Here is a 19751-nt window from a genome sequence, read left to right as displayed (position 1 = left end):
GGAAAGAAGCAGAAAAGCAACTAAGAGGTCACCACGTTGCTCTTCTGACACTGGGTGGCAAAGGCTGTGCTTGTCATTCCGTGCTTGTCATTGGAGCACAGGAAGTAAGCCATCCACAGGAGCTGGGCCTGCAGTGCTGTGAATGCTCTTTTCTGCAGGGCTGAGCAGGATCTTGAAGACTCGCAGAGAGCTTGTGACAAACCGGACTGTGGACTGGGCCCTGGCAGAGTACATGGCGTTTGGATCACTCCTGAAGGAAGGCATCCATGTCCGGCTGAGTGGCCAGGATGTGGAGCGGGGTACCTTCAGGTAACAAAATTGTTTATCCTTCACTTCGAAAAGGAAGGGAAGGGCTTTGGAATCTATATTCCAGAGATGAAGAGAATCATTTCCAGAAGGCACTGGATTCTCAATGTCTAGGCCCCCTCACCTTTCCTGTTTTGTTGTGGATGCTCTGTTTATATGCTGGGAGGGTGATACCCTGCAGTATCTGGCAGAAAGCCAGGCTGTCACAATGGACCTGTTAGTGCTTTAAGGCTCAGATAGTTCCTCAGATATCTGTACTCCTGCTTATTAATCTTGTCATTCTGCCTCAGCCATCGCCACCATGTGCTCCATGATCAGAATGTAGACAAAAGAACCTGCATCCCCATGAACCACCTTTGGCCAAATCAGGCCCCTTATACAGTATGCAACAGCTCGCTGTCTGAGTATGGTGTCCTGGGTAAGGCCAACCCCAACCCCACCTCAGTCTTCTGCATTCCTTGCATGGTGGTCCTGAACATGTCTTTCTTCCTTTTCTGTCCTTTATAGGCTTTGAGCTGGGCTTTGCTATGGCTAGCCCTAATGCTCTGGTTCTCTGGGAGGCCCAGTTTGGTGACTTCAACAACATGGCACAGTGCATCATTGACCAGTTCATCTGCCCAGGACAGGCAAAGTGGGTGCGGCAGAATGGCATTGTGCTCCTGCTGCCTCACGGCATGGAAGGCATGGTGAGACAACTTCTCTTGTCCACAGCACTCAAGACCTGGATACAGACCGTCTAGGACCTCATCCCTAACAAGACCAGAGGGTTATGGTGGTGCTTCCCACCCATTTTAGATAGAAAGACTAGCTAACACTTTGGAAGGCAAGGGTGGTGCATCTGCATGCATCCTGCATGGCCATCTCTGAGCAAACAGATGGTGCTAATGCTGTTTTTCAGTCACTCAGTTCCCTCATCCCTGGTGCCCTGCTGCCCTGTGCTTTGCTAGTGGGGGGGGGGGGGGGTCAAATGAGTTCTGACATCAAGAGAAAGAAACGGCAAGTACAGCAGATGTCAGCATGTGAAAACTCGAGAAGTAATTTGTGTGTCTGGTTTCAGGGTCCCGAGCATTCCTCTGCCCGCCCAGAGCGGTTTCTGCAGATGTGCAATGATGACCCAGATGTCCTGCCTGTGAGTAGAGGAGACCCTGGTACTCAGCTGCCTGGGCATCTAGGAGAGAATTCCATTCGAATGCCCTGAGGGGTCAGAGTTCAGCTCACTCTTCTCTGCCTTAGGAATTAGAGTGGGTGGACCAGTGTGGCCCCATGCCTTCTGATCTCACTGGAATAGGCTACTTCATTTGTTTCCTGTTATTGCAGAAAGCCAACAAACTTCAGCCTGCACTCTTAGGTGACATTGCCATTGCTTTAAAGCAGTTTTAAAAGAACTTGGGACTACTAGGAGTCAGCTTCTAAGGAAAAGTAGACTTGACTCTACCAGCACCTGTGTCTACTCTATCCCATCCATCCACTGCTAAGCAGTGGCCTTCAGGAGCTGCCAAGGGTTAAGTGGGGCTCAGACTCAGGGAACCTGTGGAGCCTGTTCCTCACTGTCCTCAGTGAGTCTTTTGTCTCCTGTGAGAAGGTCCTCTCTGCCCTGGGTTGTCAACTGTTACCCCAGGCAGAATGCTCACAACTGCTGTTGGCCACTGGCCATTTCCTTCCATGCTCTAGGACCTGCAGGAAGAAAACTTTGACATCAATCAGCTCTACGACTGCAACTGGATTGTTGTTAACTGTTCCACTCCTGGCAACTTCTTCCATGTGCTACGACGACAGATCTTGCTGCCCTTCCGGAAGCCGGTCAGTGCTGGGGTCTCCAGAACGACCAGGGTGCCAGCTTCCTGTGTAAACACAAGGAAGGACTGCCCTGGTGTCTTTTACTTTAGGTTGGTTGAGTGGTACCTAAAGGGTAATACGGATGAGATGTGGTCTCAGAAGCCAGGTCCTATTGCTGTGAATGCCAGGGAACTAAACATTCTCACTCCGAACTAAGTCCTCATGTGCTTGTGAGCTTGGCCTGTAAGAGATACAATCCTCAGTCCAGCAAGGAAGACAAGTATAGTCATGTCATGGTATACTGAGAAATAAGATAGGTCTTCATGTAGTTAGGCTGTGGACTGGAAAAGAGTTGAAAAAAGCCTCCAGCAGGGACCAAGGAATTTCAGGAGGCTCAGAAAGTAGCTCTTGAGCTGGGTGTTGTTGAAGCATGAGTAGATGTTATGTTCTATTGTGCAAGTGAACAAAATGATCAGAAAGAGGGTACCTGGGATAAGGATACAGGGAGAGTCCTGCTGCCCTGGGATCCTGCAAGGGGGTCATTTGAGGCTAACTTCAGGACTATTGTGTCCCTAGTAGCCTGCAGATCCACAAAGCAGAACAGCCCTGTCAATAGCCTTGTCACAGCTATAGACCAGCTAAAGATGTGTTGTCTCTGAGATCACTTGTGAGCTGCTCAGCTCACCTAGGAGAGGCTGCAGGCCAGGATGATGGCCCTGAAGAGTAAACAACCACCAGAGGAGGTAAAGAGCAGAGAAATTAGTGTCTCTTTCTTCCTGCATTTTTCGAGTGAGACTCCCATTGAGATCTGGAAGACAGGGTATCCTGGCTGTCTACCAAAGGTCACCGCTTAGATGTCCTTTATCTCGGACCATCATTCTAAAATCTTTAAGATATAGTCTACTGTGAGTATATTTTGTCTTTCAGTTAATCGTCTTCACTCCCAAATCCCTCCTGCGCCACCCTGAGGCAAGAACTAGCTTTGATGAGATGCTTCCAGGTAGGTGTGGGGGCATAGGTGTTTCTGGGGAGGGTATTAGTGCTGGGAGTTCTTTGCTGTTCTGTAGGGTTTATGGGACTTGTACTTACCAATCTCCTTTGGCTTTTAGTCATGATATAAAGACTTCTGACTGTGAGTTCCCCTGGAACTGCATTAAAATATCCAGGCCTTAGTGGCTCATGCCTTTAATCCCAGTGCTCTGGAGACAGAGGCAAGCCAATCTCTGAGTTCAGGGCCAGCCTACTCTACAGAGCAAGTTCCAAGCTAGCCAGAGTTACATGGTGAGACCCTGTCTCAAAAAAACAAAACCAAAAACAAAGAAAGACACCACGATGAGTCTAGGATCACAAATAGGCGCCTGCAACAGCTCACCACAGCACAGGAGTACAAGCCTTGGTAAGTTCTTTGCGAATCGGATAAGATGTGGGAGAGGGAGAGAACATGCCAACTTCACTGCTGAGACAGGAGTCTGAGGCTTGAGACTTCTACATGGAAAGTGACAAGCAGGTGCTAATTAAGCTTGTAGCCGCCCAAAATGCTCCTGGGCTCATGAGGCCACAAAGACAGTTTCCTCTCAGCCACCAAGCCCCTAGAGCCTTATACAGTGAACCTCTTGTTTGTTATTTTCTATTTTTTGTGTGTGGTAAAATTTACATAATGTGAAATGTACTGTCAGCCGTTTTTTTAAGTGTTGAGTGTCTAACTAGAGAGTGTTCTTACTGCTGTACAGCCATCTCAGCATCTATCTACAACTTCCATCAGGTGAAACTGAGACTCTGTACCCAGTAAGTAGTCCCACACCTTCCTTCTGGCATCCACGGTCTACTAGAGTGAGTACAGGAGCAACCTTTCTCCAAAATGCTTAGGACTAGAGAAGGTTTGGATTTGGGATTTTTCTTGATTTTGGAATATTTGTATAGACTCAAGTCTAAATGCAGACTGCACTTGTTTTGTGTGCAGCTTGTATACATAGAATAAAGTCACTCTGTATCTCCAGTGTACCTGTGCTGTGACTGCAGCCTGTCACAAAGCAGATGAGTACTCCACTTGGGATGTAATGTTGGTATTCAGAAGGTTTTCAGATTTTGGATCTAAAGAATAGGAGTGCTGGGCCAGGCGGTGGTGGCACACGCCTTTAATCCCAGCACTTGGGAGGCAGAGGCAGGCGGATTTCTGAGTTCGAGGACAGCCTGGTCTACAGAGTGAGTTCCAGGACAGCCAGGGCTACACAGAGAAACCCTGTCTTGAAAAACCAAAAAAAAAAAAAGAATAGGAGTGCTCAGTTTGTACAGGTCTTTTTATAACAGACTTGTTTCAATTAGTGTAATGTCTGCAGGATTCACATGTGATACAGTGTATGCCATCATTTCCTGTCTTGTTACGGTGGAACAGTATCCCACTTTACACACTTGATCTTATCCAAAAGACAATCTGCATTTGGCTTTAGGTCCTGTGAGTAACACTGTTTTGAACATGGGTGTACAAATAATCCTTCAAGATCCTGCCATTCTTTTGCATGTGGATTTCCAGTTTTCCAGCACCATTAGTCAAGACTAGTCTTTACCATGGAGTGGCCTTGATGCCTGTGGTAAAAGTTGTCTGATCTTGCGTGTGAGAACTTATTCCTGTACTCTATTCTGTCCCAGTCTATTGGGCAGGGCCACACTTTACTATAGCTTTTGTAGTACGTTTTGAAAGCAGAAACTGTTTCTTCTGAATATTTTTTATTTGTCTTAAAATTTTTATTTGGTTATTCATTGTTCCTTGAGTTGTTATATGAGTTTTAGAGAGTAATGCTCTCTTCTACAATGTTATCATTTGGATTTTATTTTTATTTGTGTGTGTGTGTGTGTGTGTGTGTGTGTGTGTGTGTGTGTGTCTGAGTCGGGGAAGGGAGGGGGGAGTGAGACAACTTTCAGGAGTTGGGTCTTCTGCCTTTATGTGGGTTCCAGGGACCGAACCCATGCAAGGTTTGCATGGCAGGTGCTTTGCCCACTGAAACATTTCACCCACCCTCACTCTCCATTTTGTATTTGATGCCGCTTATATTTTCTTTCTTGTCCAGATGTTCTGTTTAGGACTTCCAGTAGTGTGTTGAATAGAAGTGATGAGACTGGGCATGCTAGCTTCATTCTTGGCCTGAGAGGAGCAGCAACCAGTCGTTCACCATTGAATATAATTTCTGCCATGGATTTCCATCCATACTCTATGTTTTTGAGTTGAATGTTTAATCATGAAAACAGTCTCTTAAGTCACTTCTGTGTTGTGAGCACTAGTTCTTGCAACAATTGTTTGGATATGCCCTCTTGAGTGTATTAACTTTTTTGTATTTGTAAACTTGCAAGGTGTTTATATAAGTAGCCATTAGATAGTTGGTTTAAGACAGAGCCTCTCTAATATATAGTGCTGGCTGTCTTGGAACTCAGTATATAGGACAGGCTGGCCTTAAACTCACAGAGATCCACCTGCTTCTACCTCCCAAGTGCTAGGATTAAAAGGGTGTGCCACCAGGTCTGTTTTATTTTTGGTTTTGGTTTTGGTTTTGGTTTGGTTTGGTTTGGTTTTTAAGATATGCCATCGCTCAGCAGTTAAGAGCACTGACTGCTCTTCCAGAGGTCCTGAGTTCAATACCTAGCAACCACATGGTGGGTCACAACCATCTGTGATGAGATCTGATGCCCTCTTCTGGTGTGTCTGAAGACAGCTACAATGTACTTAATAATTAAAACAAATAAATAACTCTTTTTAAAAATTAGGGGGGCCTGGTCTACAGAGTGAGTTCCAGGACAGCCCAGGCTATACAGAGAAACCCTGTCTCGAAAAAAAAAAAATAAGGGGAAAAAGCAGGGTAGGAGAGTTGGCTCAGAGATTAAGAACACTGTCTGCTCTTCCAGAGGTCCTGAGTTCAACTCCCAGCAACCACATGGTGGCTAATAACCATCTAGAATGAGATCTGGTGCCCTTTTCTGGCCTGCAGGCATACATACAGGCAGAATACTGTATGCATAATAAATAAACCTTAAAAATTTTTTACAAAAATATATTTTATTGTGAATATAAATGTTTTGCCTGGATGTACATATATATGTGTACCATGTGGATGCCTGGTACCTGAAGAAGTCAGAAGAATATCCATATGGGATCTGCCATGTGTGTGCTGGAAATCAGAGTGTGTCCTCTGCAAGAACAACAGGTGCTCTTAACCCTCAGCCAGTTCTACAGCCCTCTGACAGATGTTGGGGGTGGGAGTATTGTTGCCCTCTGACAGATGTTGGGGGTGGGGGTGTTGTTGCCCTCTGACTGATGTTGGGGGTGGGGGTGTTGTTGCCCTCTGACAGATGTTGGGGGTGGGGGTGCTGTTTAATTTCTTTTTTCTTCTGTGCGTTAGTATTTTTCTATATTTATGTATATGTTTAAGGGTATCAGATCACCTGGAACTCCTAGCTCCCTTGGAGTTAGACAGTTGTGAGCTGTCATTTAGGTACTGGGAATTAAACCTAGGTCTCATGGAAGAGAAGCCAGGGTTCCTAACTGCTGAGCTACCTCTCCAGGTCCCCTCCATCAGATTATTTGTTCTTAAAGTATAAAATAGGCAGGCCTTTTAAAAATAACCTGCTATGTCCTGTTTACATTATTTCTGTACAGCTTCTCGGTTTTTGTTTTTTATTTTTTGTGCTATTGTCTCTATATAGCCCTAGCTGGCCTGGAAATTACACTGTAGACCAGGCTAGCCTCAAACTTCCAGAGATCTACTTGCCTCTGTCTCCTGAATACTAGAGTTAAAGATGTATATCCCCAGGCCTGATTTTGCATCATTCTTAGTCTGAGCAAGTGGCACAGACATCAGAAACTTGTGAAGAAGAAGTATCTCTAACCCTCAGAAACTGTAGTAACTCTTAGAAACTGTAGATTCCAGCCACTGTGTGACAACCCTCAGTTCATTTATAACAGCTGTAGAATAGATCTGAAGAAAGAATCAGCCCAGATATGGAAATTTTCTTATAGGAACCCACTTCCAGCGTGTGATCCCAGAAGATGGACCTGCAGCTCAGGACCCACACAAAGTCAAAAGACTTCTCTTCTGCACTGGCAAGGTGTACTATGACCTCACCCGAGAGCGCAAAGCCAGGGACATGACAGAGGAGGTGGCTATTACGAGGATTGAGCAGGTGAGAGCCTGTGGCATAGCAGCTAGGTGTCATGTCCCACCTATGGGGTCTTTGCACTATGGTACTTTGGCAGAACATGATTTACTGAGATTCCTAACCTTTCCTACCTGCAGTAGCTGCAGAGCTTTTCCTTCTAGAATCCAAGCCTCCCTTTGCTTAACCCTACCCATCCTCTGAGTGTCCCTTGGTTGATCTCACCCTGCTTTCTCCAGCTATCACCATTCCCCTTTGACCTCCTGCTGAAAGAGGCACAGAAGTATCCCAATGCTGAGCTGGCCTGGTGCCAGGAAGAGCACAAGAATCAAGGCTACTATGACTATGTCAAGCCAAGACTTCGGACCACCATTGACCGTGCGAAGCCTGTCTGGTAAAACCCAAGTCCCTGATGGGGAGGCCTGAAAGACCTGCTGGCAAGCTATAGAGAAGAACAGGCTCCTCTGACTTTATCCTTGTTGCTCCCTCTCTGTTTCTCTCAGGTATGCTGGCCGAGACCCAGCAGCCGCTCCAGCCACTGGCAACAAGAAAACTCACCTGACAGAGCTACAGCGCTTTCTGGACACAGCCTTTGACCTGGACGCCTTCAAGAAATTCTCTTAGATGCTCCTGGAGTTATCAGGCCATGGCCCCCAAGTCCATGACGCTCTTTGCTTCTCAACTAAAGATTAGTGCCTCAGCACTGTCCACACGTCTGCCCTTTGCTGTGCCACACACTGTCCCTGTTCTCATAGGAATTAAGTTGTCCACTCCAGTGCTCAGCTGCTCCCCAGGCCACATACTGCCCAGCCTGTGCTGATTTCTCTCAGGCTGCACACCTTTCATGAAGACCGTAAGGAGCAGGATGAAGAAAGGGAGCCCTCTCAGGACATCCTAGGGAAGGAAGCTCTGGCCCCACCCATCCTCCCTGTGTAATCCTCCAGGGGAGGAACAGAAGCCCTATGTGACTTCCCAGGGTACTAGCACTCAGTCCTCAGCACCCATCGTCACAGATTCAAGGCTAGGAGTAGTTTCCTCTTGCTAGGGCCAAGCTGAGAGCTCCTGGAGGAACGGTAGCTGGCAGGGTTTGGGTGTCTTCTAGATGCTGAGTGACTGGAGACTGGCACGAAGTGTTGGAGAGGCTTTAGCAGTGATGTTAGGTCTAGCTCTGCTACCCACCGTGGGTTTCAGGCTGTATGTGGAAGATTTGCCCTAGCTACCGTGCCTGGAGTGACTGGCTCTGAGTAAGGTCCAGAAGCTCCCTTGGGTCCCGAACCCCAGGCACTGGCTGCCTCTTGGTCCTAACCCCAGCCACTTAATTTCCTCTGTTGTTCCCCTGAACACACGGAAGCTGTTGGCGAATCCTTTTCTTTGCTGTGCCAAGGCAGGTCAAAAGCGGATCAGTGGACAAGGGCAGTGTCCCAAGGGGCCAGCTGTCCTTCCTCCCTCTTATGACATCCACAGGGACAGACCTGATTTATTTATTTTGGTTAAAAAAAAAAAAAAAGGAACTGAAAAAGGAACAACCAACTTTGCATTGCATCGGCTTGACCCATAAACTAAGTTATCATGGCCAGCCTGTCTGCTGTCGCTCTGTGTTCCGCCTCCTCCCCACCTCCCTGAGAACAGTCTTCTCATGGGAGTGGGGGTGCCAACTGCCGTTTGCCAACTGGATGTGTGCCCCACAGCTTTCTATTCCCCCTCATGGGTAGCAGCCATTATAAGTAGGTACTTGATGGGAACCAGGTTAGCTGCTCTGCCTGGACAGTGCTCTGAACTCTGGACTGCACATTTTATATTTCAGTCTGCATTCCACATGGGCTTATCTTTTTTTTTTTTTAATAGTATTTGTGTTTCTTTTTGTTTGTTTTCTTTTTATTTTATTTACATGAGTACACTGTAGCTGTCTTAAGATCCTATTACAGATGGTTGTGCGCCACCATGTGGTTGCTGGGAATTGAACTCAGGACCTCTGGAAGAGCAGTCAGTGCTCTTAACCACTGAGCCATCTCTCTAGCCCCCCACATGGGCTTATCTTTTTTTGTTTTGTTTTGTTTTTTGTTTTTTGTTTTTTTTCGAGGCAGGGTTTCTCTGTATAGCCCTGGCTGTCCTGGAACTCACTCTGTAGACCAGGCTGGCCTCAAACTTAGAAATCGGCCTGCCTCTGCCTCCCAAGTGCTGGGATTAAAGGCGGGCTCCACTACTGCCCGGCTCACATGGGCTTATCTTGATGACAGTCTTTTAGCCTGGAAATTTGAAGCCTCAGCACCCAACTTGAATGAGAGCCTTGCCCCAATACAGGTCCTTGTTTTCTAGGCAGCACCAGCCCAAGCCTGGGCCTTCAGCCTCTCATTCCTCCTGCTACCCCCATGTATCTTGATTTTAAGCATGTCTGATAACTACAGTCAGCACCCAGGAGACAATGTCCTGGAATAGGAATGATGTCCCTTATTCTCAGAGGTGGGAAGGACAGGACAGTAGTTTGTATCTGCCTGTGGTCAGCATATGCTTGTCTGCAAGGCTGTTTTACACACAGAACTGGACTAGAGGGTGGGAAGCTCAGCCAGGTGTGGGTGAGTGCAGTACAGGATCTCCAAAAGCAGCAAGGGTGCTGCCAGTAAAGACACCTGGGAACACGTACAGGAAGACTAGCTTGGTTTTTGGTTTTTGTTTTGTTTTGTTTTGTTTTATTTGGGGGGGAGAGAAGAGCTTATTTATGCCCCCTAGGAAGGTGGCCAAGATCTCTGGGGCAAGGTTTATATGGACCATTGACCAGGCAGGGGTGTTGTAAGATACTTCATCCGCATACCCAGGGGCTGTAGGATGGGGCTTGGGGGACAGCACTTTATAAGGTCAAACAAGTGAGTAACTGACGGTAATAAATTCTACTGGGGTTGATGGTGGGGAGCTGGATTCATGGTGCCAGGTTCAGAGTGGGGAGGGAGCCGATTCGTGCACTCCTCATGTTTGAGGTATCCCGTACCCTAGGCCATCATGGACCCACACTTTTTTTTGAGTTTTGTTTTTTAGAATCAAATTGGCTTTTATTATAATATACTTTGTAGAAAAGGGGATTTAATAAACAGGGTAGAGCTTTATGAAAGGGTAGGGTCCTTGGAAGCAATTTCTTCCTTGACTGGTCTTGTGTGGGCCAGGTAACTATGGTTGATTGTAATGAAGGTGTCAAGTCTAAGAAAGGGCATTTTCACCCTGTCTTCCAGCTATCACATACTTCCTGTTCCCCCCTGCAGTGTTCTGAGTCTTCAAGACAATAGCATGAGTAAGTTGTTCAGGGTTGGGCCCACATCCCTTACTCCTTTTCTGCATCTTGGGCAGCTAAACATCTGCCTTCTGTGTTCATTCACCATCATTCAATGTAAGAAGAAGATGCTTCTCTGATGAAAGTTGGGCACCTCTTTTGTCTAACGATTTAAACAGGTATTTAGAAAACAACATGCTACTACACCAGTTTAGTTAATTCCACAGGGGCAGCTACCTCCACAGAGCTGGCTTGTTAGCCAAGCTTACAATACCAGGCACTAGCCGGGCGGTGGTGGCGCACGCCTTTAATCCCAGCACTTGGGAGGCAGAGACAGGTGGATTTCTGAGTTCGAGGCCAGCCTGGTCTACAGAGTGAGTTTCAGGACAGCCAGGGCTATACAGAGAAACCCTGTCTCGAAAAAAAAAACAAAAACAAAAAAACAGGCACTGGTCTTCCACACCCCCGTGGAGGAGTCTTGAATCCATTTAAAGAGCAGTTGTACCTGCAAGGTCCCCCCAACTCAAGACACTTGCACGCATGGACATATCTCGGTGTTCCAGTTTGTTTCTTTATACTCCTTTTATCCTGGCTAATACTCCATCTCACCCGCCTACAGTTTCCACCTACTGCACTCTTCTTTTCCTTTTTGCCTGTGTCCTACTATCGCGTCTCCTTTCAGGAATACCCTTCCCTAATGCCCATCTTGCATAGGTACTCCATGTTAGACACTCCGTCCTAAGAGTTATATGAGAGAGAGCATGCAGTTTGTCCTTTAGGGCCTTGGTTACCTCAGAACAAAAGAGAAGAGGAAAGGGGAATGGGGGGGGGAGGACTTGTGTGAGGGGGTTCTGGGAGGAGAGGAAGGGCTGATATTGGGATGTAAAGGAAATAAATTAATTAAAAAAAAAAGAATTTGAAGCAGGGGGCTGGAGAGATAGATGGCTTAGCAGTTTAGAACATGTCTTGTCTGGGCGGTGGTGGCACACACTTAATCCCAGCACTTGGGAGGCAGAGGCAGGTGGTTTTCTGAGGCCAGCCTGGTCTACAGAGTGAGTTCCAGGACAGCTAGGGCTACACAGAGAAACCCTGTCTCAAAAAAAAAAAAAAAACAAAAAAAAAAAAAGAAAGAAAGAAAGAACATGTCTTGTCCTTATAGAGGCTGCAGGTTCCATCCCAGCATCCATCCAGTGGTTCACAGCCATCTGTAACTCCAGCTCCAGAGGATCCAATACCACCTTATAACCTCCCTTGGCACTTGGTATACATGCATATAAACAGGCACAACACTTGTACACATAAAAATAAATCTTTTTAAAAATATAATTTGGGGGCCAGAGAGATGGATCAACAGTTAAGAGCATTGACTGCTCTTCCAACGGACCTGAGTTCAATTCCTAGCACCTACATGGCAGCTCACGACTGTCTGTAACTCCAGTTACAGCTCACATCCAAGCAAAACCATGCATGTAAAATAAATATAAATCATTTTAAAAGTAAACATAATTTGGGGGTTGGAGAAAAGGCTCAGCAATTAAGAACCTTGTCTGATCTTTCAGAGGTTCTGAGTTCAATTCCTAGCACCCACCAGATTAAGGCTCATAACTGACCATTATTGTAGTCCCATGGTATCTAATGACCTCTTCTGGTGTGCAAATGTGCAGACAAAGCACCCATATACTTAAACCCTTAAGAAAAATAATAATTTGAAGCAGAAACCAGGATGAATACTGCTTGCTGGCTCAATAGTGTTCTGCACTCACTGCCACTAGACCAAGACCATCTGCCTAGGGGAGGTGCTGCCTACAGTGGACTGGGCCCTCCTGTATCAAGTAATGATCAAGATAATCCCTTTCAGACATGTCACAAAGCTGTCTTAGGGTTGCTAATGCTGTGATAAGACACCATGACCAAAGCAGCTTAGGAAGGAAAGGGCTTATACTTCCATATCACTGCCCACTATTCATCAAAGTCAGGGCAAGTACTCGAACATGACTGGAACGCGGAGGGCAGGAGGTCTCCAGGCAGAGAGCATGGAGGAATGCTGCTCACTGGCTTGCTTCTCAGCATGTTTGCTTACAGAACTCAGGCCCACCAGCCCAGGGATGATACCACCCACAATGTGATGATGGGCCCACCTTCATCAATTAGACATTAAGAAAATGCCTGTAAGGTTGCATATTTGGAGGCATTTACCTCACTGAGGTTCTCTCCTCCCAAATGACTAGTTTGTGTCAAGTTGACATAAAGTATCCAGCATGGGCTGGAGAGATGGCTCAGCGGTTAAGAGCACTGACTGCTCTTCCAGAGGTCCCGAGTTCAAATCCCAGCAACCACATGGTGGCTCACAACCATCCGTAATGAGATTGGATGCCCTCTTCTGGTGTGTCTGAAGACAGCTACAGTGTACTCATCAATAAAATAAATAAATAAATATTTTTAAAAAAAAGTATCCAGCATACCAATCTAAAAATGACAGTTCCACACCTAAGATTCTTTAAAAAAAAAAATACATGACCTTTATTCCAGATCAAAGATTTTGGGTATAATATAAAGATGAAAAATCAAGTTTTGCAACCTAAAAATATTTACTTCTTAAATCTATATTACTATTTTAGCAAACTATACAAAAAAAGATAAGGAGACAAACATGTACATTTGTAGAATTGCATCTCAGTCAGGCCAGATCCTGCAGAGGGAATTCCCAGCATGACCTCATTCATCTTCGAGGACACAGAACAATCCTTGATTGGACATACACCATTTTCTCCTGCGAGAGCCGCTCTTCACCTCCTGATGACCTCCTTCCACGCGTGTGTATGTCTAGTTGTCTGCTTCTCAGAGCAGATGTTTACCTTCCTCATCCGCCAGCCATTGGAGGAGGGCTGGGGCCACGAGGTGACTGATCCGGAGGTTTCCTGGTGGCTCTCTTCCATCATCGTATCTGGAATCAGAGGGGCTCCCCTAGTCTCTTCTTCACATCTTGCTGAAGCAAGAGTTTTGGAAAAACACACACATTCTGCTATTCCCCAGAAGAAATCTATTCTGAAAGACAGTCTCCATGGGGACTGATTCTGGCTGTCCAACACTTGACCATTCAAGATGTAAACCATCTTCCCTCCAGTTGCCTACTTCCTAGCAACAGAGAAGACTGAACCCCCCTCCACACCTGAGATTCTATACTGTCATGTTGACAGTTTGCTAAGTAGGACACAATAGTACTGTATTATGCATATGTGCCACCTCTCCATTATCCACTCATCAGCTATCGGGCATCGAGACTCCCTCCACTTCCTAGCCTTTGCAGATAGGGCAGCAAGGAATGTAGTCGTGCAGGTATCCTTGTAGGCTGGAAGTCCCTTGGGTGTATGCCCAGGATTAGAAAGTCTGGGTCATATGACAGATTCAATTGTTTGTTTATTTATTTTAAGTGTTGGAGTGCTCTATCTGCATGTACATCTGCATTTCAGAGGAGGACATCAAATCCCTTTATAGATGATTGTAAGCCACCATGTAGTTGCTGGGAATTGAACTCAGGTCCTCTAGAAGAGCAGACAGTGTCCTTCCCTGCTGAGCCATCTCGCCAGGGCCACTTATTTTTAACTTTGGGAAACCTCCAAACTGGTTTCCAAAGTAACTGTACTAAATTATGTTCAATCAAATATGTATAAGGGTTCTCAATCCCCGCATATATGGCAATATTTTCTGTTATTGGTGGTTTTGGTGATAGACACTGTTGGGACTATCTCCCTGTGCACTATGTAAGGGTTGTCTCTGTACTATTCAAATGCCGATTTCTGTAGCATCAGAGTGTTGAGTACAGGCCGGACTGGACTTTGGTACTGTTATTTTTATGAAGCATCACCAGTCTTGGTGTTTTGTAAACATTCTCCTCTATCATCTTCAGGTCAATAAAGAGCTGATCAGCCAATTAGCTGGCCTTCTGATCCTAGCCAGGGATCCCAAGTGGAGAGGAAGTAGAGAAGAACCACGGGGAGAGGAGGAGACGTGGAGAGACTGTGTGGTAGGAACAGGATTGCCATGAGGTTGCGATGAACGAGTCACCATGAGGCACACATGGATCAGAGCAAGCCAGGGCAAGGTCAGATTGGCAAGTAATGGGGCATTTGTCTGGGAATTAGCAGCCTTAAAGGGTTAGAATGGCTTGGAACTTGCCCAGCCAACAGTTCTAACAGCCAATAGTGCCAACAGCTTATTAATAGACAATAAAGGTCTCTGCACCTTCCCTCAGGAGCTAAAACCAACTAGAGAGCATGTAGAAACAACTCGGGAGCAAAAGGGGCATTGAAAACCATTCAGAATGAGGTCAGACGGAATTTCTTAGTTTTCTATTTTGTTCTTCAAGTCAAGTTTCTCTGTATAGCCCTGGCTGTCCTGGAACTCATTATGTAGACCTCATACTCAGAGATCCACCAGCCTCTGCCTCTCAAGTGCTGGCATTAAAGGTGTGCACCACCACCGCTCAGCTAATTAGATTTTATGTTTAGGAGTGTTTGACTGGATGTATGTCTGTGTACCATGTACATGTGCATGCCTGTGGGACTCAGAAGAAGTGTAGGATCCCCTGGAATGGGAGTTACAGATGGTTGTGAGCCACCATGTGGGAATTGAACCCAAGTCCTCTGTGTAATTCTTAACAACTGAGCCATCTCTCCAGCCCCAGATGGATTTTTAAAGCGATTTTAATATGCATTCCATAATGCCTAAGGATACTGGACATTTTAAAAATGTTCCCTAGCCTTTTTCTTCTTTTGAGAGCATTATATTTCATTCTATAACTCATTTTTAAATTGTATGTTTTCTTAGTGTTTAATTTTTTTAGTTCATTATAGATTCTAGACACTAATCCTCTCAAATGTAAAGATTTTCTCCTTTTCTGTGGAATCTCCTGCCTGGTGGCTGGTCATCAAGTCTAGGAGTCTACCTGGCCCCACCTCCCTAGCTCTATGTAGAAATGCCCTGCAGTTACTTGGAGAGATGGCTCAGTGGTTAAGAGCACTGGTTGGTCTTTTAGAGGTTCAATTCCCAGCACCCACATGGCAGCTAACAACTGCCTGTAACTTCAGTTCCTGGGGATCTGGATTCTGCATACACATGCTACACAGACATGCGAGCAGGCAAAAGAACCATACACATAAAATAAAAATAAATAAGTGAATAATTCTTTTTTAAAAAGATAGAGTCTTACAGTGAAGTCAGACAAAACAGTGCATGTGTACAACATAGACATGCATGTATACTGCTTGCTGAGCAGCCTGACACAAGGGAAAGCCCTGGGGTTTCCACCACTGGCTTCCGGTTAAGAACGGAAATAGTGAACAGTCTGGGCGAGGTGTCAGGCTCTCCTAATAAAGTGAGTTTTCATGCATCGTTTTCAGCAGCAGAGGGCAGCACAGAGCAATGCAGCGAGAAGGCGTGTGGCTGAGCATGGGCCAGGAGTTGACAGGTATCCAGGCAATCGGTTGGATAAGAAGATTCAGGGCATTAGCAGTTTGCGGTTAGACACATGGCCCTCGAAGGTAATTGAAGCCAGGAAAATCAGCATGAAGGAAGAAAACAGTGAGGTAAAGAAATGGCTCGGTGGTTAAGAATACTAAGTGTTCCTGCAGACAACCTAGGTTAGGTTCAATTTATCCACACGGTAGCTCACAATTTCGTTTAACTGCAGTCCCAGGAATCCCGTGCCCTCTGGCCTCCATGAGCACAGCACACACGACAGAGTACACATAAACTCAGGCACAAAGACATGCGCCTATAAAATAAATCATAAAGGTCGATAAATATTAAAATAAAGAGTAACATGATAGAAGGAACACAGTCAAAGGTGGCCCCTAGAGAAAGGAAGTGGAAGACAGGTAACAGCTGTCCCACATGCCCACGTCAGGGCCTCCACTACAGCAGTCAGGAAGGATGCAGGCCGGACTGAGCGCTCTCTCAGCCTTGCCCACAGCCCCTGAGGGAATAAGGGAGCCAGTTAATGACAGGCTTGGAGAAATAGTGACTGGCTGGGTTCTGGGAAGGTGAGGAGACTGGTACCTTAAGGGTCCATGATTTGCTGAAGAATGACACCCGGACTCAAGGCAAAGAGTGTTTTATTCTGCAGAAGTCCAGCATACTGGGTCCCCCATTACCAAGATAGAGACACCCGAGTGAACCTGCAGGCCTGATTTAAAGCACATTAGGGAATTCCTGGGTAGGTGACCTTTGTGTTAATCTGTTGGGGCCATCTCAACAGACATTCCATAACCAGGGTGTGGGGGCTGGAAACTTGCTGGGGAGCTCTGGAACTCTCACTGAGGAAGTAGCTGAAGAAGTCTGGAAACTGCTGCTGACCCATTGTCCTTGCCTCGGGCCAGGTGGCTGGACGTTCCATTACCTGGGCATGAAGGTCCACAGGGAGTCTTCTCTGTTAGTAACTGACTTGCCTGGGCTTTTTAGGCCTAGTCTCCTTACATGCCAATCTGAAGTCTGTCATGGAATCAGTCTAACCTTCTCAGGACAAAGATTCAGGCTGTGGTGGGCTGCATGGGAGTCCTGGAGTTAGCCACATTAACACAGCCCATATTTATGGAGTGGTCAGGAGCATTCTAACAACCTGTTAGACCCTTTCGGTCTCTGAGTTCTGGTCCAGGGTCAATAAGGTCATGTCAGTTTTCAGAACAAAAGACTTTGCTTGTATTTTGTGTATGAACTATTTGCTGGGAGCCATACAGCCTTTCCATCACAGTGTGGCCCTATGCTTCCTCAGATGGCTCCTCATGGGCATGTGGAACAAACCTCCAAGTTCTCTTCAGAACACCCTTGACAAAGCAACATGACTTAATTTGTTAACGCCTGAATGCATGTATGAGAGGGAAAGGGAAACCCAGGTAGCCAAGCCAAATGTCATTTCGAGAAACATGAAATACACTTGTGCAGTTCCTGTGTCACACCAAGTCACTTCTCTGTGAAAAGACAACTGGCTTACAAACTCAAATGTCTGGCAAACATTTAAAAAGAAGTGATGGGCCTGGCTGTGATGGTGTGCGCCTTTAATTCCAGCACTCGGGAGGCAGAGGCAGGGGGACCTCTGTGAATTTGAAACCAGCCTAATCTACAGAGCAAGTTCCAGGACAGCCAGGGCTACACCTGTCTGGAAGAAGAGGAGGAGGAAGAGGAAGAACAAGAGGAAGAAGTGGTAAAGTTGCTGCTTCAAGGAAGACAACTGGGAGTTTCTATCATGCAGATTCAAAGTTTGTGAGAAAATATAAGAATATGGACATTTTGGAAAAGTTGTATCTACTGCTATTATTGCAATGTTGTCTTTGATTAGCTTCATGATAATATTTTTATATATTTAAAGATTTATAATACATATAATATATATTTAAGGATTATTTATTTATTTTATGTCTGAGTACTCTATCTGCATGTACACGTGTGTGCCAGAAGAGGGCATCAGATCACATTATAAATGATTGTGAGCCACCATATAGTTGCTGGGACTTGAACTCAGGACCTCTGGTAGAGCAGCCTGCAAGCTGAGCCATCTCTCCAGCCCTTCTATATAATTTTTAACACCACGTCTTAAAATATGTTAAAATTGGAAGGTTTCTATAACTCAACAAGGCAATGCACAGATGGCCAGTGCACAAAGCCATGCATCTGTATTTAGATCTGTTTGAAATGTAAGGCAGGCAGTGGCTGTTAATATAACTATAAAATAGTCCCTGAGTGCTTTCTGGTTCCCCAGCTCAACTAACATTTTTAAAAGTATCTCAATGAGACAAAACTTTGCTCCTGATCAAGAGGGTATTCCGAGAAAAGCAAACACGCAGAGGCAAGAAGTGCACTTTTTTTTTCCTGCTCTGGTAGTGACAGTCTTTTCCCCATTGGCTACGATCCAACCTCACAGTATTTCGAGATTGGCTAGTTTTAAAAGGCTCAGTGAAAAAAGAAAGAAAGGGTGGGGTCAACCCCTTTAGTACATCAGGCCTTTGTATAAACAAAGGCTTTACTGGCTGAGAGAGAAAAGATTAAAATATTTGCATAAAAGTTTTGCTAGGTGGGAAAGATAAAAGGTTTATATTTCGGGCTGGAGAGATGACCCCATAGTTAATTCCACTGACTGCTCCTCCAGAGGACCAGGGTTTGATTCCTAGCACCCTCTGGCAGCTCACCACCGCCTGTAACTCTAGTACAAGGTGCTCTGACACCAGGTGTTAGTATTCTGTCTAAATTCCACCTCCACAGTTACCTAGCAACAGCCAGGTAGGCCTGCCCACTATAAAGGGGGCTGCTTGAGGCTCCTCTCTCTCTTAGTCCCTCGATCCTGCGCTTGCAGGTTCTCCTCTGCCCCCTCCCCCCCTTCCCTTCCCTTCCCTTCCCTCTCTCTTCACGTGGTCGTGGCCGGCCGGTCTCTCTCTCTCTCTCTCTCTCTCTCTCTCTCTATCTCTCTCTCTCTCTCTCTCTCTCTCTCCACTCTCTGCCATTCCTCCCGTTTCTCGCCCCATCCTCCACCCTGAATAAATCCCCTCCCCTCGTGGAACCGTTTGGTCTGGCGTTATCTGTTTAAACTATTCTCGAAAAATCTAACACCAGGCATGGTGATGCACACTCTTTTTTTCTTTTTCTTTTTTTTTTTTTTTCTTTTTTTCAAGATAGGGTTTCTCTGTGTAGTCCTGGTTGTCCTGGAACTCACTCTGTAGACCAGGCTAGCCTCGAACTCTCGAACTCAGAAATCTGCCTGCCTCTGTCTCCCAAGTGCTGGGATTAAAGGCGTGTGCCACCACTGCCCAGCGGTGATGCACACTCTTAATCCTAGCATTCAGGAGACTGAGGCAGTTGCACCTCTGCGAATTTGAGGCCAACCTGGTCTATACAGTGAGTTCCAGGACAGCTGGACTGTATGGAGAGACCCTGTCTCAAATAAACCAAAAAAGAAAAATAAAAAATAAAAGGAGGACCGGGCGGTTGTGGCGCACGCCTTTAATCCCAGCACTTGGGAGGCAGAGGCAGGCGGATTTCTGAGTTTGAGGCCAGCCTGGTCTACAGAGTGAGTTCCAGGACAGCCAGGGCTACACAGAGGAAACCCTGTCTCGAAAAACCAAAAAATAAATAAATAAATAAATAAATAAATAAATAAATAAATAAATAAATAAATGGATATATCTTCCTTGTTAACATAAGTTATACAGTATTTGGGGGAAAAAGTATACTTGTATTTGACATTTCTTTAAAGATCCTATTCCTAATTTTAAATTTATTG

At 45.8% G+C, this 19751-nt stretch overlaps 1 protein-coding gene and 1 pseudogene across 4 annotated transcripts in view; one reads left to right on the top strand and one right to left on the bottom strand.

Annotated features, from left to right (window-relative positions):
- The window catches only part of Ogdh (oxoglutarate dehydrogenase), a 67010-nt gene extending 58210 nt beyond the window's left edge, over positions 1-8800 (top strand). For 3 of the 4 annotated variants that reach the window (XM_028776948.1, XM_028776937.1, XM_028776941.1), the window contains exons 15-23: positions 159-309; positions 597-724; positions 814-992; positions 1364-1435; positions 1978-2106; positions 3010-3082; positions 7088-7251; positions 7464-7618; positions 7728-7848. In XM_028776948.1, the coding sequence (XP_028632781.1) occupies positions 159-309; positions 597-724; positions 814-992; positions 1364-1435; positions 1978-2106; positions 3010-3082; positions 7088-7251; positions 7464-7618; positions 7728-7848 (1172 nt within the window). Of the gene's footprint in view, positions 1-158; positions 310-596; positions 725-813; positions 993-1363; positions 1436-1977; positions 2107-3009; positions 3083-7087; positions 7252-7463; positions 7619-7727 lie in introns of all 4 variants that reach the window. The other variant, XM_028776942.1, reaches the window with a different exon arrangement.
- Positions 8801-13334: 4534 nt separating this feature from the next.
- Positions 13335-13609, bottom strand: LOC114630897 (annotated as a pseudogene).
- Positions 13610-19751: the final 6142 nt, after the last annotated feature.

The sequence above is a fragment of the Grammomys surdaster genome, unplaced genomic scaffold (genome assembly GCF_004785775.1).
Source record: "Grammomys surdaster isolate TR1022 unplaced genomic scaffold, NIH_TR_1.0 67, whole genome shotgun sequence".
In the NCBI taxonomy this organism is placed as follows: Eukaryota; Metazoa; Chordata; class Mammalia; order Rodentia; family Muridae; genus Grammomys; species Grammomys surdaster.
This window is presented reverse-complemented; position numbering and strand designations above follow the sequence as displayed.